The 15,077-nt window shown below is 39.0% G+C and overlaps 1 protein-coding gene across 2 annotated transcripts in view; it reads left to right on the forward strand.

Annotated features, from left to right (window-relative positions):
- The window catches only part of LOC108708155 (copine-5), a 169,653-nt gene that overhangs the window by 32,219 nt on the left and 122,357 nt on the right, over positions 1 to 15,077 (forward strand). The window contains exon 2 of one of the 2 annotated variants that reach the window (XM_041582039.1): positions 6,531 to 6,571. In XM_041582039.1, coding sequence (XP_041437973.1) covers positions 6,531 to 6,571 — 41 coding nt within the window. Of the gene's footprint in view, positions 1 to 6,530; positions 6,572 to 11,237; positions 11,309 to 15,077 lie in introns of those variants that run through there. The other variant, XM_018246554.2, reaches the window with a different exon arrangement.

Consider the following 15,077-nt stretch of genomic DNA (forward strand, 5'->3'; position numbering starts at 1 on the left):
CAGCACACTGGCACTTGATTTTTAGTGGTGTGTGTATATATATATATATATATATATATATATATATATATATATCTATATCTATATCTATATATACCTATATATATATATATAATGAAGGTAGATATTGGCACTCACGATATGGTGGTCACAGTTGCCTGGGTGCTGTCCAAGGTAAAGATATATAAAGTTGCAGAGATGAGGCCGCACTTGCAGGTCTTATGTACCAGCCGAAACGTCAGTCGTGTATAATAAACCTTTAAAGGCTCCACATTTCTAGCAGAAACCCAGCATTATTGGTATAAGATCCATAAAAGCATGCTAGCCTGTACCTGAAATTTGTTGTGCACCTACTCATGCTGAGTTTTAAAATTCAAGGAAGTAAAGTCATCCATACCAAGAAAGCAAAGCTTTAGTCTCAAAATTTTACTACAATCAAAATAAATCACAAAGTTCCCTGTGAAAATGAAAACAGCTAAATAACATAAAAGAAACCAGTGCTGTAACATAATGACTTTAGAGGTATAGTGTGTAAAAAAGAGATGATGGAGTAACTATAAGCACTGAAAAAAATGCTGTCTTGCACTTAAATGATCAAGTTAGATACATCTCCATCTTTAAAGGAGCTGTAACACCAAAAATTAAAGTGTTTTAAAGGACCAACAATATAATGTACTGTTGCCCTGGACTGGTAAAACTTGTCTGTTTGCTTTGAAAACACAACAATAGTTTATATAAACAAGCTGTTATGTAGCAATGGGGGCAGCCATTTAAGCACAGGATACACAGTAGATAGATAAGTTCTGAAGAATCCCATTGTATACTATACAGCTTATCTGTTTTCTGCTGTATATCTTTTCTCCTTTTTCAGCTTTACTCTACTGCATGCAAATAGTTTTTGTGCATTTCACATTATTGAACAGAGTGCAGTCTACATACATTATATATCTACATTTATTGCACCATATGCATGCTCTATAAAGATTGAATGGTTCTTGTTGTAAAGTTTTGTTTATTTGAACTTTTACCATTGAACATTGAATCAAATTTGCCAATTTAGCTGCAGATTACTAATCTGTCAAAAACCTTGTGGAAAAAAGACAAACCGTGTAGATTAATAAATAGTTCCTTGTCATCAGCAAATGCAGATATTCTGGTTCAAAACCCCTATTCCAAGACAAAATTAACATATTAAATAAAACTGGACCCAACAGAAAATCATGTAGCACAACACCAAGATACATCTGCTCTGTAATCTTTTAGCCCAAACCAAGTCCAAACCACCAGCAAACATTTATTTATTAAAGTGGCATGATGACAAACATCTTGGTAAAATAATTGGTATATACTAAAGAAAGCAATCATTAAAGTGATTCTGTCATGAGAAAACATGTTTTTTACAAAATGCATCAGTTAGTAATACTCCTCCAGTTGAATCCTCCAGTGACAGTCAGGAGGGGAAGTAGGGGACAGAAGGGTAGGGGGGCTGGTCCACAGCTTGTCCAAAACAGCAAATTCACCACTTTGGCTGAAGATGCTGGGGAGGAAAGCTTTGAACTGGCGTGTATGGAGCAGGCTGACTCTCCGAGCACCCTGGGAGGCAGTGGCTCTAATACGGGTGGTGGGGGGAATGCAAGGAAGGAAAGGAAGGTTCTAGTTACAGGGGATTCAGTTATTAGAAAGGTGGATAGGGTAATCTGCCATAAGGACCCTTCATGCCGAACAGTCTGCTGCTTGCCTGGTGCTAGGGTTCAGCATGTGGTGGAATGAGTGGACAGATTATTGGGAGGGGCTGAGGAAGACCCGGCAGTAATGGTACACACAGGTAACAATGACCAAGTTAGTCAAGGTGGTGAAGTCCTCAAGAACGATTTTAAAAAACTAGGTGTAAAGTTGAGGGCGAGGACTTCCAAGGTAATTTTCTTAGAGATATTACCTGTGCCACGAGCATCACTAAGAAGATAGCGGGAGCTTATGAATATTAATGCATGGCTGAGAGATTGGTGTAGGGAGGAGGATTTTGGGTTTTTGGAGAACTTGGCTGATTTCTCAGTCGGCTACAGGCTCTTTGCAAGGGATGGGCTGCACCTCAATGATGATGGTGCAGCTGTTTTGAGGGAAAAGATGGCTAGACGGTTGGAGGAGATTTTAAACTAGGCGTGGGGGGGGGATTCAGTAAAAGATTCAGTGGAAGACAGGTTAGATGAGATAGTGGGCAAAAGGAGGGAAAATCAGGGTGGAGATTTGGTTGGGGGTACTGTTTAAGGATATGGAGGACCACTTGTAATTTAATCACTATGGTACCAGTATTAAATGTATGTTTGTAAATGCAAGGATTCTGACTGGTAAAATGGGAAAGCTGGAGGTGCTGGAGGGAAAATATGATGTGATTGGTGTGGCCGAAACATGGCTGAATGAGTCGCATGACTGGGCAGGTAATATCAGCGGCTGTACTTTGTTTCGGAGGGACAGAGGCAATAGAAAAGGAGGAGGGGAATGTCTGTTTGTTAGGCAGGATTTAAAAACTTATATAAAGGAGGAGGTTATGTAAGAAAATGAGGGGGCAGAAGTCTTATGGGTGGAGTTCTTTACCAATTGTAAAGATTCTAGCAAATTAATTGTAGGGGTATGCTATAGACCCCCTAATGTAAGTGACGAGGAGGAGGCTAGGCTCCTGATGCAAATAGAAAAGGCTGCTAGTTTGGGTAAAGTAATGATAATGGGGGATTTTAATAACCCAGATATTGACTGGAGCAACAGTACTGCCAGATCAGTTAGGGAACAAGTTTATAAACTTGTTGAATGACAATTTTATGGCACAGGTTGTTGAGGAGCCAACCAGGAAAAATGCTATTCTGGATCTAGTGATCTCAAATGACCCAGAACTTATAGCAAATGTGCAAGTCATTGAACCCCTGGGTAATAGTGACCATAATGTTATATCATTTTTTTTTTTCAAACATGTTTTTATTTATTTATAACATATATAAACTGTTTTCAGTTTGCAGGAATGTGAATAATTATAGTAAGTATGGTGTAAGTTCAACAGTTTCCAATAATGAGTTTACAATAACATATAAGTACAATACAAAACATACAGCTCATAATACATTAAATAGTATTACGTAGGACTCAATGGGTAGATTGCCAGCAGTCTGTTAATCTGATGGCTCCTGGGATGTACGAAAGTCAGTAGTTCTTGTTCACGTTGCCAGTTGTCGAGGTATTGGGATGACTCCACTACAAGTGGGTGTTCTCTAAATGTTTCTTCGTCATACCATGTGGTTTGTCTGAATGCGTAAACCGTGAGATTTCTGGTATGTTGTGGGAGTGTCATTATATACGGTGTCCAGGTGTTAAAGAATTTTGTTGTGTTGTGTTCTTTTTTGGTTATTGCTTTCAACAAATCCATATGGAATAAATGGTGTAGTTTTTGTTTAACCATCAATATGGAAGGGGAGTCTAAGGGGCTGATTCACTAACTTCGAGTGAAGGATTCGAAGTTAAAAAACTTCGAATTTTGAAGTTTTTTTTGGGCTACTTCGACCTTCGACTACGACTATCGAAGGATTCGAAGTAAAAATCGTTCGACTATTCGACCATTCGATAGTCGAAGTACTGTCTCTTTAAAAAAAACTTCGACCCCCTAGTTCGCCATCTAAAAGCTACCGAAGTCAATGTTAGCCTATGGGGAAGGTTCCCATAGGCTTGGCTAACTTTTTTTGATTGAAGGATATTCCTTCGATCGTTGGATTAAAATCCTTTGAATCATTCGATTCAAAGGATTTAATCGTTCGATCCAAGGAATTATCCTACTATCTGCGCTAAATCCTTCGACTTCGATATTCGAAGTCGAAGGATTTTAGTTCCTAGTCGAATATCGAGGGTTAATTAACCCTCGATATTTGACCCTTAGTGAATCGGCCCCTAAATGTAACCATTGTTGTAATATTGTTTTCCTAGCTGCTGCAGCAAGTCTAATGTTATATCATTTAATGTCTGGTGCAAAAAAACAAATATACACTGGGGCAACAAAAACCATGAATTTCAGAAAAGCTAATTTTAGTGCCTTGAGGGCTGCCCTTCAGAGAATTGATTGGGGCATTATGTTTTCAGCTAAAAGCACAGAACAGAAATGGTTGTCATTTAAAATGTTATTAAAATATTACTGCTCTCAATTTATTCTCTTAAGGAGTAAATGTAGAAGTTCTAACCCTATGTGGCTTTATATAGAAGTAAAGAAGTTAATAGGAAAGAAGAGTAAGGCATTTAAAACTACAAATCTGTTGGGACAGAAGCTGCATTTAATTAATATAAACACTATAATAATTGCTGTAAATCAGCAATCCGGAAGGCAAAGAAATGAAATGAAGAGTACATTGCGGTGGAGGCTAAGACTAACCCCAAGAAGTTTTTTAAATATATTAATAGTAAAAAGATGCAGGTTGAGAGTGTTGCTCCATTAAATAATGGTACCAGTATGGTTGTAACAGATACAGAAAAGGCAAATGTGCTAAATCAGTTATTTTCTTCAGTGTATACAATAGAGGAGTCTGAATTCCCAGGCTCACTTCATAGCTGCACTGATGGCTCAGCTCAATCTAGTCAGTGGGCGACTCAGGATATGACCCATAAAGCTTTAATAAAAATTAATGTAAACAAGGCTCCAGGGCCTGATGGCATACACCCCCAGGTTCTAAGAGAGCTTAGTTTAGTTTTAGACAAGCCCCTATTTCTGATTTTCTCAGATTCGCTTTCATCTAGGAATGATCCCTATGGATTGGAGAAAAGCTGACATCATTCCAATATTTAAAAAGGGATTACGATCTCAGCCTGGCAATTATAGGCCAGTAAATTTGACATCGGTGGTGGGCAAATTATTTGAAGGCTTGTTAAGGGATCACATTCAAAATGTTGTCCTAGTGAATGGCATTATGAGCAGAAATAAGCATGGCTTTATGAAGGATAGGCATGTCAGATAAATTTGATTGCTTTTTATGATGAGGTAAGTAAGATGTTGCCAGTGGGAGGGCAGTAGATGTGATCTATTTGGATTTTGCCAAAGCGTTTGACACCATGCCCCACAAATGACTGCTTTCTAAACTAAGGTCTGTTAGGCTTAATGAAGCCATTTGCACATGGATAGGAAACTGGCTACAGGATCGGGTACAGAGGGTGGCTGTTAATGGTACATTCTCTACTTGGAATAAGGTTCTTAGTGGGGTCCCTCAGGGCTTGGTATTGGATCCACTTTTATTTAACGTGTTCATTAATGACTTGGGGGAGGGTATTGTAAGTAATGTATCAGTGTTTGCAGATGACACAAAACTATGCAGCCCAAAAAATTCCATCCAGGATGTGTCATCCTTGCAACATGATCTTGACATACTTGCAATCTGGGCAGCTAAGTGGCAAATGAGATTCAATGTTGATAAATGTAAAGACATGCACCTGGGATGTAAAAATATCCAAGCCACTTATACCCTTAATGGGACTGCACTAGGCAAATCCATTATGGAAAAGGACCTTGGAGTCCTTGTAGATGATAAACTTGGATGTAGCAAGCAATGCCAGTCAGCAGCATCGAGGGCAAATAAGATATTCAGCTGTATTAAAAGGGGCATAGATTCAAGGGAGGAGGGGGTCCTTCTTCCACTTTATAGAGCACTGGTAAGGCCCCATCTAGAATATGCCATACAGTTTTGGTCCCCATCACTCAAACAGAGAAGCAGAGAAGGGCAACTAAGCTGGTAAAAGGTATGGAAAATCTTAGCTATGAGGAAAGACTGGCCAAATGGGGGATGTGCACTCTGGAGAAGAGGCGCCTAAGGGTTAATATGATAACTATGTATAAATATATAAGGGGATCATATAACAATCTCTCTAATGCTTTATTTACCAGTAGGTCTTTCCAGCTGACACAAGGTCATCCATTCTAATTAGAAGAAAAGTGGTTCTGCCTAAATATTCGGAAGGGTTTTTTTTTACAGTGAGAGCTGTGAAGATGTGGAATTCTCTCCCTGAACCAGTTGTACTGGCTGATACATTAGATAGCTTTAAAAAGGGATTGGATGGCTTTTTAGCAACTGAAGGAATACAGGGTTATGGAAGATAGCTCATAGTACAAGTTGATCCAGGGACTACCCGCCATTTTGGAAGGATTTTTTCCCCTCCTCTGAGGCAAATTGGAGAGGCTTCAGATGGGGTTGTTTGCCTTCCTCTGGATAAACTGGCAGGTAGGCAGGTTAAAAAAAAGTAAAAAGGTTGGACTTGATGGACGTGTGTCTTTTTTCAACCTAACTTACTATGTTACTATGTTACAAACACTATTTTTACTTCTGCAAACAATTCCAGCAGGCCCTAATGCTATTTAATTAAGGTCCTTACTAATGAGAGAATGTCAGTATGATTTTAATGCAAATCTACAGAGAGTTTGGATTTTGCTCACCATTTAAGGGGATACACAGAGAACAGGTTTAACAAGAGGTTTTTAACACATTTAACACAAGTCACTGTTTTTATATTTTCAGAAATCTTCTGGACAAAGACACATTTTCCAAGTCAGATCCAAGTAAGTAATTATGCAACATATTAATTGATATTATTATTATTTTTAGACAATAGCCCAGATTCAATTCAGTGTGAAAATGGTTTCTTACGTTTCTTACTCATTGGTGAGATTACATTTTAGATTCAGAAAAACTAACTGTTAATTACATGAAAACTCCTTTGAAGTCTATGGGAAAAAACTGGAACAGAATTAGGAGGAAAGTTTTTTCCTAACAGCTTACAATTTGCAGCATCTAGTTTCCCAAATGTCATTAGGTACCAAGATGTAACATACTAAATTATATGAATTGCACAGGACCACTGAACAGTTTGATGCCCACTATACATAGGTTTACATTAGTAAGTGGCATGTATGCGTCCCAAAATAATATACCCCATATTTTCTATCATTTCTTTTTAGCTACTTCAAAATCATCATATATACTGCATTTTATGTGGCATACAGCCAAAGACCTTAGTTCAACCAAGAAATCCATATATTTTCGAAAGTTCACATTCTCCAAAACCAAAATGGGTAAATACTCCAAAATGCCAACTTACAAAGCTTTACTATTTTTAGTGGTTTTGATGAAATTTCTGAAAATCACTCTACACTGGGTCGGATTGGGGGGCCTGGGCTCACCGGGACTTCTGCCTCCGGGTCCCCCTTCCGGACTCTGAGGGATGCTGCCTCACTGACTCCAGTCCTGCAGCCCTTCCCCCCACTGCGCATGTGCACACTCACACATGCGCGTCAGAACTGTATGGTCGCGGCAAAAAGCTGTGCTGATGCGCGTGTGTATGCCCTTGCGCACATGAGCAGCAATGCAGTTGCCAGATGGGAGGCCCTGAGGCAGTAGCCCTCAGGGTCTGAAGGGGGCCCTAAGGCAGAAGCCACAGGAAGAAATCTAGGTGGCGGATCTGGGTCGGCGGGGCCCACTAGAGCCGGGGGCCCACTGGGTTTTTCCTGGCATCCTGGCCCTGTCCAACCCTGCCTCTAGAGCATCTTATTACTCATACTGTATATCTATAGGTACCAACATAAAACACTCTAAATAGGAAAGCCAGGGGTCTACTGAACAGTTTGAAATACAAATACAATACAAAGGTTTAACTTAATTACAGTGTGGCTGTGTGGCTATGTGGCTTGTAGGGGCCGCAAATGGAAAATACCCCAGATGTGCTATCATTTCTGTAATTTGAGCTAGTGCAAAACCAACACATTTACGGCACATTTTGAGATGTAAAGAGAAAAGTTTTTTTATTCCATTTAGGGGCTGAATAAATATCAAAGTCGAAGGATTTTAGGGCAAATAGTTCGATCGAACGATCGAAGGAATAATCCTTCGATCAAACGATTAAATCCTTCGAATCGAACGATTCAAAGGATTTTAATCCAACGATCGAAGGACCTTCCCCATAGACTAACATTGACTTCGGTAGCTTTTAGATGGCGAACTAAGGGGTCGAAGTTTTTTCTTAAAGAGACAGTACCTCGACTATCGAATAGTCGAATACTTAAGCGATTTTTGGTTCGAATCCTTCGATTCTAAGTCGAAATCGTAGTCGATGGTCGAAGTAGCCCATTCGATGGTCGAAGTAGCCCAAAAAACACTTCGAAATTCAAAGTTTTTTTACTTCGAATCCTTCACTCGAAGCTAGTGAATCGGCCCCTTAATGTTTACTCAGTCAAGCCTTTGCAGCACATTAGCTGATCCCTCTCCACCCCAGAAAATAGTACTCTTTGTATTATATTTGTTAAAAGCCCCACTAAATACCGGGTTAGCTACTATAACCTGTCAGGCTTTCCCTTAACTCTGGACCAGCATATATTTCTATACTTGTGACAACATATAAAGGACTCTAGTATCTTATAGACATAAGAGTTTATTCTTCCTATAATTAACTACTACAATTACAACAAGTTACAAGTTATCACAATGCAAATAAAATCTCATAATGAAGGAAGCATACAACATACAAGGCTTATTTATAAGGTAAGTTCTAACTATTCTAACCTAATGACTTGGTGCGTGCGCATAGATGAATTCTCTGTGATATTGTAAATGGGGCTCTGGTCTGAAGGGAAAATGGATGTTCATATATTGTCATGGAATGGAGGAACAGTTGATGTCACGTGTATCTAATTTAAATGTACTTATATACTGTAGCTAAATTCACCAATAATATGGTTAGCCTTGGATATAGGTATTTTATACCTATATATAATTGACAGATTGAGCTGTATAATTATATTATTAAAAAAAACTCACAACAATAAATGCAAGAGTTGCATAAAATAATTCACAACATTTTGACAGTAGATGAAGCCCCAAACATACTAACAGAATAGTTAAACTAGAAGTTATATCTTTAAAGCAATCTGATCAGTTTCATTTGATAATGTTCTATGATAATTAATCCAATGGAGTAAAGTTGAGGTATGTTATGATTACAGGAGCACAGAATAAGGTATGTATGGTAAAGACAGATGAACTAGTTTTGAACTCTACTACAACCAGCATAGGAAATTAAATAAACCTCAGATACCATTTTAGTTAGTATACATATGCTGAACATTACAGTGAAGTAGGTATCTTGTATATTATTTTCATTTTTAACACATGAAATAGTATTGTTGGGCAAGTACATGGGATTTATTATTCTCAATGCTTAGGATGTAGGGTTTTCAAAATAAGTCAAAATAAGCTGTTTTTGCATCATTTCTCTCCATAACTTAAGTCTGTCAGAACATTCAAACATATAAAAATATCATTGCAATATCATTGTTTTTCATAAATATGCATTTACTCTATGGGAAATTACCTATCTTCTAATTTGGAGCCTTATGAAGAACTGGTTTCTGGGTCCCTTACATGTACTCATATTTACCCTCATAGTTTCAATCAAACTAGGAGGACTCTATAACACTACATTTAAATTCGTATCATAACTACAGCTTAATTCATTCCCCCCGATATATATATATATATATATATATATATATATATATATATATATATATATATATATATATATATATATATATATAGAGCCGTCATCAGGATGAAAACAGGAAGTGAGACAGCTCACTAAATAGCCCAAGTGTCCAATCAGTATATCAATATGTAAAACACATAAGTGAGTAAAAGGTAACACCTATCCATATGTGTATTGTTGAGTAAATCTACTCACACCCCTTAGATGTCTAAAAACTTGTTTCATGTGATAATATCTCTGTTTGTAAAAAAGATCATATATCTTAATTATAAAATTATTTAAAAGCCTACAAAATATGTGTACAGTGTAAATATTATAATAACTTACTATGACAAATCTATCTATCTATATCTATATATATATATATATATATATATATATATATATATATATATATATATATATATATATATATATATATATATACTGTAATTTGCCACTACTGTGTGTTAAAATATACCTTCTTATACAATATTATATATAGTAGTATTGTTATTTAAAATATATTGCACATATACATATAACATATAATAAAATAGCTTTGAGGACTAATTCATACACATCAGTTCATCCATGACAGTTATCAAATACAGTATATCTAAAGCATTGTTAGTTTATGTAGACTATATTTCATGGATTAAGGACTCTTTAATACAGTTGCTAAATAGATAAGGTAACTCACATACACCTAACATCTAACCAATAGAACCATTAACACGTCAACAAACCATATTTGGATATGGAAATATTTGGATATGGAAGTATATATATATATATATATATATATATATATATATATATATATATATATATATATATATATATATTTAATCCATTAATTGAAAATACAGCACTCACAGGACTTAAAATTTTTTTCAAAAAATCATTCCATGCAAAATAGAACAAAATGCCTAATTGTTCATCTGCTGATGCTCTTTCTAATTGTCTCATAGGGGCAAATCTACTAAAGGGCGAAAGTGACTAACGTGGGCAAAAATTCGCCAGTGTGACGTAATTTCGGTACTTCACCAATTTACTAATGGTCGCTGGCGTAACTTCGCTAGAGAAGGAGATAGACTCTAGTGGTACTTCACTCCCTAACACCTGGTGAATTTGCGCTCTAGCAAATGGAATTTTTGTGGGGTAACCGGCTTCCCCCATACATTTCCTAACATATGGCACATAAACTATACACTGGGCTCATGTGTAGGGCAATATAACAACTCTATTTTCTTTTATTAAAGTTTTCTGGGCTTGTGTAATGTAATGTATTTGCCGAAACATATACGTCCATTGAACTTTAACTTCCGGCCGTTTGCAAATGAGGCAACGCTAGCGCAACTTCGATTTGCTTGCCGCAGTAACGCTAGTTCAACTTTGCCAGCATTCGGTGCCCTGGATGCAACTTCGGATTTTAGTGAATTAGCGTTGTCCTGACGAATCTATGCCTGGCAAAGTGTTGCGATGGGAGCAAAGCCATCGCTGGCGAATTTTCAGAGGTTAGTAAATTTGCCCCATAGTGTGGTGAGGTCTAAGATACCTGGGAAAGTCCAGGACGGAGCTTATTTATGCCCCAGGTTCCTAACAGAGTGGTTCCGGGACTGCTAGTCCAGCCCGGTTGTTTTGAGTTGTCCTGAGGCATCTCAGGTGGATAATTAAAACGGCAGCTCAAGCCAGAGTGTAGAGCTTCAGTCTGAGGGAATAGACACAAGGAAGCTGCCTGTGTGAGCACAGAGAGAGATGTTTGAATCACTAGAAGGTTGGAACTTTTGATGTACTTCTTTTTCATTTGTTTTGGGGGGACAGGTGGTAGGCCTACTCCTGGTTAGTGAGAAAACTAACCTTTATTAATTCGAAGCCCATTAATTGGCAAGGAGTTTATTTTGAACTGTTTATGTTGTTTTGCTGCAAGTGAAAATAAACTGCCTGAAAGAGACTACCCTCTTATGAGTTGTGATTTTGACGTAGGCTGCTTTACCCCCAGAAAGCGGATCTCAGCTACCTAAGCCCTTACATATGGTGGAGGGTGCTCTGGCACAAAATATAGCAACAAAAGGCAGTATAATATTGCAGAGACTGTGAAATAAAGGGGTAGTGATCCCTTAATAACTGTGCAGCATGGAGGAGATTGTGAAACAGTTAATGCTGTCTAATGCTGCACTTCAGCAAACCAATGCTGAACAGAAGGCAACAAATGCCTCCCAGCACCATGCACAGCAGCAAGTGGAAGCCCGCTACAGTTGCAGCAGCAGACAACCACCATGTTTCAAAAGCTAGCAGAAGCTGCAGATGCAGACTGGTAGGTACTGACAGGATTGGTCCAACAATTGTCACAGAGACCCAGGAGCTACCTGCAGTAGCCCATAGCAATGTGACCAAAATCAAAATGTGAGCCGCTTTCTCTAAAAGATGACATAAGAGGATGATCCAGAGGCATATCTCACTACATTTGAGCAGACCGCCAAAAGAGAAAGTTGGTCTAAAGAGCGGGCAGGTCTTTTGGCACCTCTGCTAACAGGTGAAGTGCAAAAAGCATATTTTGACCTTGACCCTGTCACTGACAAGATTATGAGAGACTGAAAAAAAAAAGATTCTGGCTTGCCTTGGCGTTACCCTGGTGCTTCATGCCCAATGAGTCTACAGCTGGGCTAATCACCCTGACAAGCCTCCACACTCTCAGATATTTGACCTGATCCACCTGGTGAGGAAGTGGTTGCAGCCGGAGTCCCCGACTGGACCGGCGATTATTGAGAGGATGGTGCTGGATCGCTACCTGAGATCCCTTCCTGTTGCCCTGCAAAACAGACCCTAAAACAGCAGATGACCTTGTGGAGTAAGTAGAAAGGTACTTTGCAGCTGAGAACTTTGTTACCTCTCCCTCATTGTTCCGTGCTCCACACCTGAAAGGGGGGTACACTCTGGCAACTGTTAAGATTGTTCATGGGGACACCGGGGGTGGTAAAAGTAAATCACCCTTAAAGGGAGAGACTTTTGCCAAAAACCCAGGAGGATGGCAATCTAAGACTGGAAAGTCTGAGATTCTTAGGTTTATTTCCCTTTGCTTGATGATCCCATGCAATGTGATTTTTCTTGCAGGAATAGACACCACTCCATGTTTGTTACTGTTGCCTGCACTGTGGTGCCGGTTCAAGAAAAACAAATCTGTAAAGTGAGAGAGTGGAAACAATTGCTTGCATTGCAAGACTAAGGTAGCTTAGTCTTGGAAAAAGCAGACTCAGTAGGCCCTGTTAAGTTCCAGAAAAAAAGGGTTGGTGTGGTTTGTATCCATGGTGACACACGGGAGTATCACGTGACAACTCTGACATTTAGAACGGGCCTTGGTACAGTGACTCACTCTGCAAGGATAGTACCACACCTTCTGCATGATGCTATAATTGGGAGGGATTTTCCCCAGTTTTGGGATCTCTGGGATCAATCAGTTTCCCCCTGCTCTGATGTAGTAGTGGAAGGACATGCAGCCACAGAAAATTCAGAGGTAACAGCTTCAGAAGATTCTCCTCAGGAAACCCCATCTTCCCCTTTCTCTCTATTAGCTGAAGACTTGGAGGAACCTGAAGATGTTCCAGAGGCCACCCCTTTAGACTAGAATAAAAGAACTTTCATTTGAAGCAACGTAGGGGGTTCTTCACAGTCAGGACAGTGAGGTTGTGGAATGCACTGCTGGGTGATGTTGTGATGGCTGATTCAGTTAATGCCTTTAAGAATGGCTTGGATGATTTTTTGGACAGACATAATATCAAAGGCTATTGTGATACTAAGCTCTATAGTTAGTATAGGTATGGGTATATAGAATTTAATTAAAAGTAGGGAGGGGTGTATGTATGGATGCTGGGTTTTCATTTGGAGGGGTTGAACTTGATGGACTTTGTCTTTTTTCAACCCAATTTAACTATGTAACTATGTAACTATGTAACTACTATGTTTCAAACCCTAGTGGGGAAACCAGTGAGTCAGATGATAATGACAATGTTGTGGATTTTTCTGATTTGGATGTACACAAAGAGAATTTTGGTACAGAACAGCTAAAATATCCTATCCTTATACCAAGTATCCTATCCTATACCAAGTATCAAAAAAACCAAATAAGGTGATTGAACAATTAGTGGTACCCAAACCCAAAATGGTGTTGGATCTTGCCCATGGTCATGTAATGGGGGATATTTGGGTGTGGAAAAAACTACTGAGAGTTTTGCAGAGGTTTTTTTGGCCTGGCGTGTATCAACAGGTAAAGTATTACTGTGGGTCCTGTCCTGTTTGCCAGATTTCCACTCCAATGTCAAACTTTTGTAGTCCCCTAGTCCTATTACCAATTATTGAAATACCCATTGAGCGATAGCCATGGATCTGATGGGCCTTTTGTTAAAATCTGCCTGGGGTCACCAATATATCTGATCATGGACTATGCCACTCGCTATCCACAAGCTATTCCTTTGCACAACACTTCTGTAAAAATAATTGCCAAAGAATTGATTCATGTATTCAGTAGGGTTGGGATCCCTAAAGAAATCCTCACAGATCAGGGTACCCCTTTTATGTCCAGAGTAACTATGGAACGCTGTAAATTGTTTAAAATGTCACAGTTATGAACCTCTGTCTACCACCCTCAGACAGATGGTCTTTTGGAGCGGTTCAACAAGACCCTGAAAAGTATATCAAAAAAAGTAATGGCCAAAGATGGGAAAAACTGGGATTGCCTATTACCCTCTCTTATGTTTGCTATTAGGGAAGTTCCCCAGTCCTCCACAGGTTATTCCGCATTTGAGTTACTCTAGGGGAGACATCCGAGGGGGGCTCTTAGACATAGCCAAGGAAACCTGGGAAGCGGAAGTGACACCCTACAGGAGTGTAATTGAACACATATCACAGATACAAGATAGAATTGCTTCAACTTTGCCCATTGTAAGAGAAAACCTGGCCCAAGCCCAGGCTGCCCAACAAAAGATATACAACCATAATGCTAAAATACGTGATTTTTCACCTGGAGACAGAGTACTAGTTTTGGTCTCCACAGTAGAGAGTAAGTTCCTTGCAAAATGGCAGGGACCCTTTGAAATCATGGAGAGAATTGGGGAGGTGAATTACAAGGTATACCAACCTGGCAAGAGGAAGCCAGAACAACTTTATCATGTTAAAAAATTCCTAATGAGGAATAGGGATAGTTTCTCTGACCTCCCAGGAAAGACTCAATGTTGAGCATGATATTGTCACTGAGCCAGGGGTTCGTGTTAAACTCAAACCCTATAGGATTCCCGAAGCTAGACAGAAAGCTGTGGCTGATGAAGTGGCAAAAATGTTTGAGTTAGGGATAATTGAAGAGTCCAGTAGTGACTGATCTAGCCCAATTGTTCTTGTTCCCAAGCCAGATGGTAATTGGCAGTTTTGTAATGATTTTTGCAAGCTTAATTCATTGTCCAAGTTTAACACCTACCCAATGCCTAGGGACGAAAGCTAATAGACAGGCTGGGTACTGCTCAGTATCTGATGACTTTTGTTGATTTAATAAAAGG

Source organism: Xenopus laevis, chromosome 2L, assembly GCF_017654675.1.
Source record: "Xenopus laevis strain J_2021 chromosome 2L, Xenopus_laevis_v10.1, whole genome shotgun sequence".
Classification (NCBI taxonomy): domain Eukaryota; kingdom Metazoa; phylum Chordata; class Amphibia; order Anura; family Pipidae; genus Xenopus; species Xenopus laevis.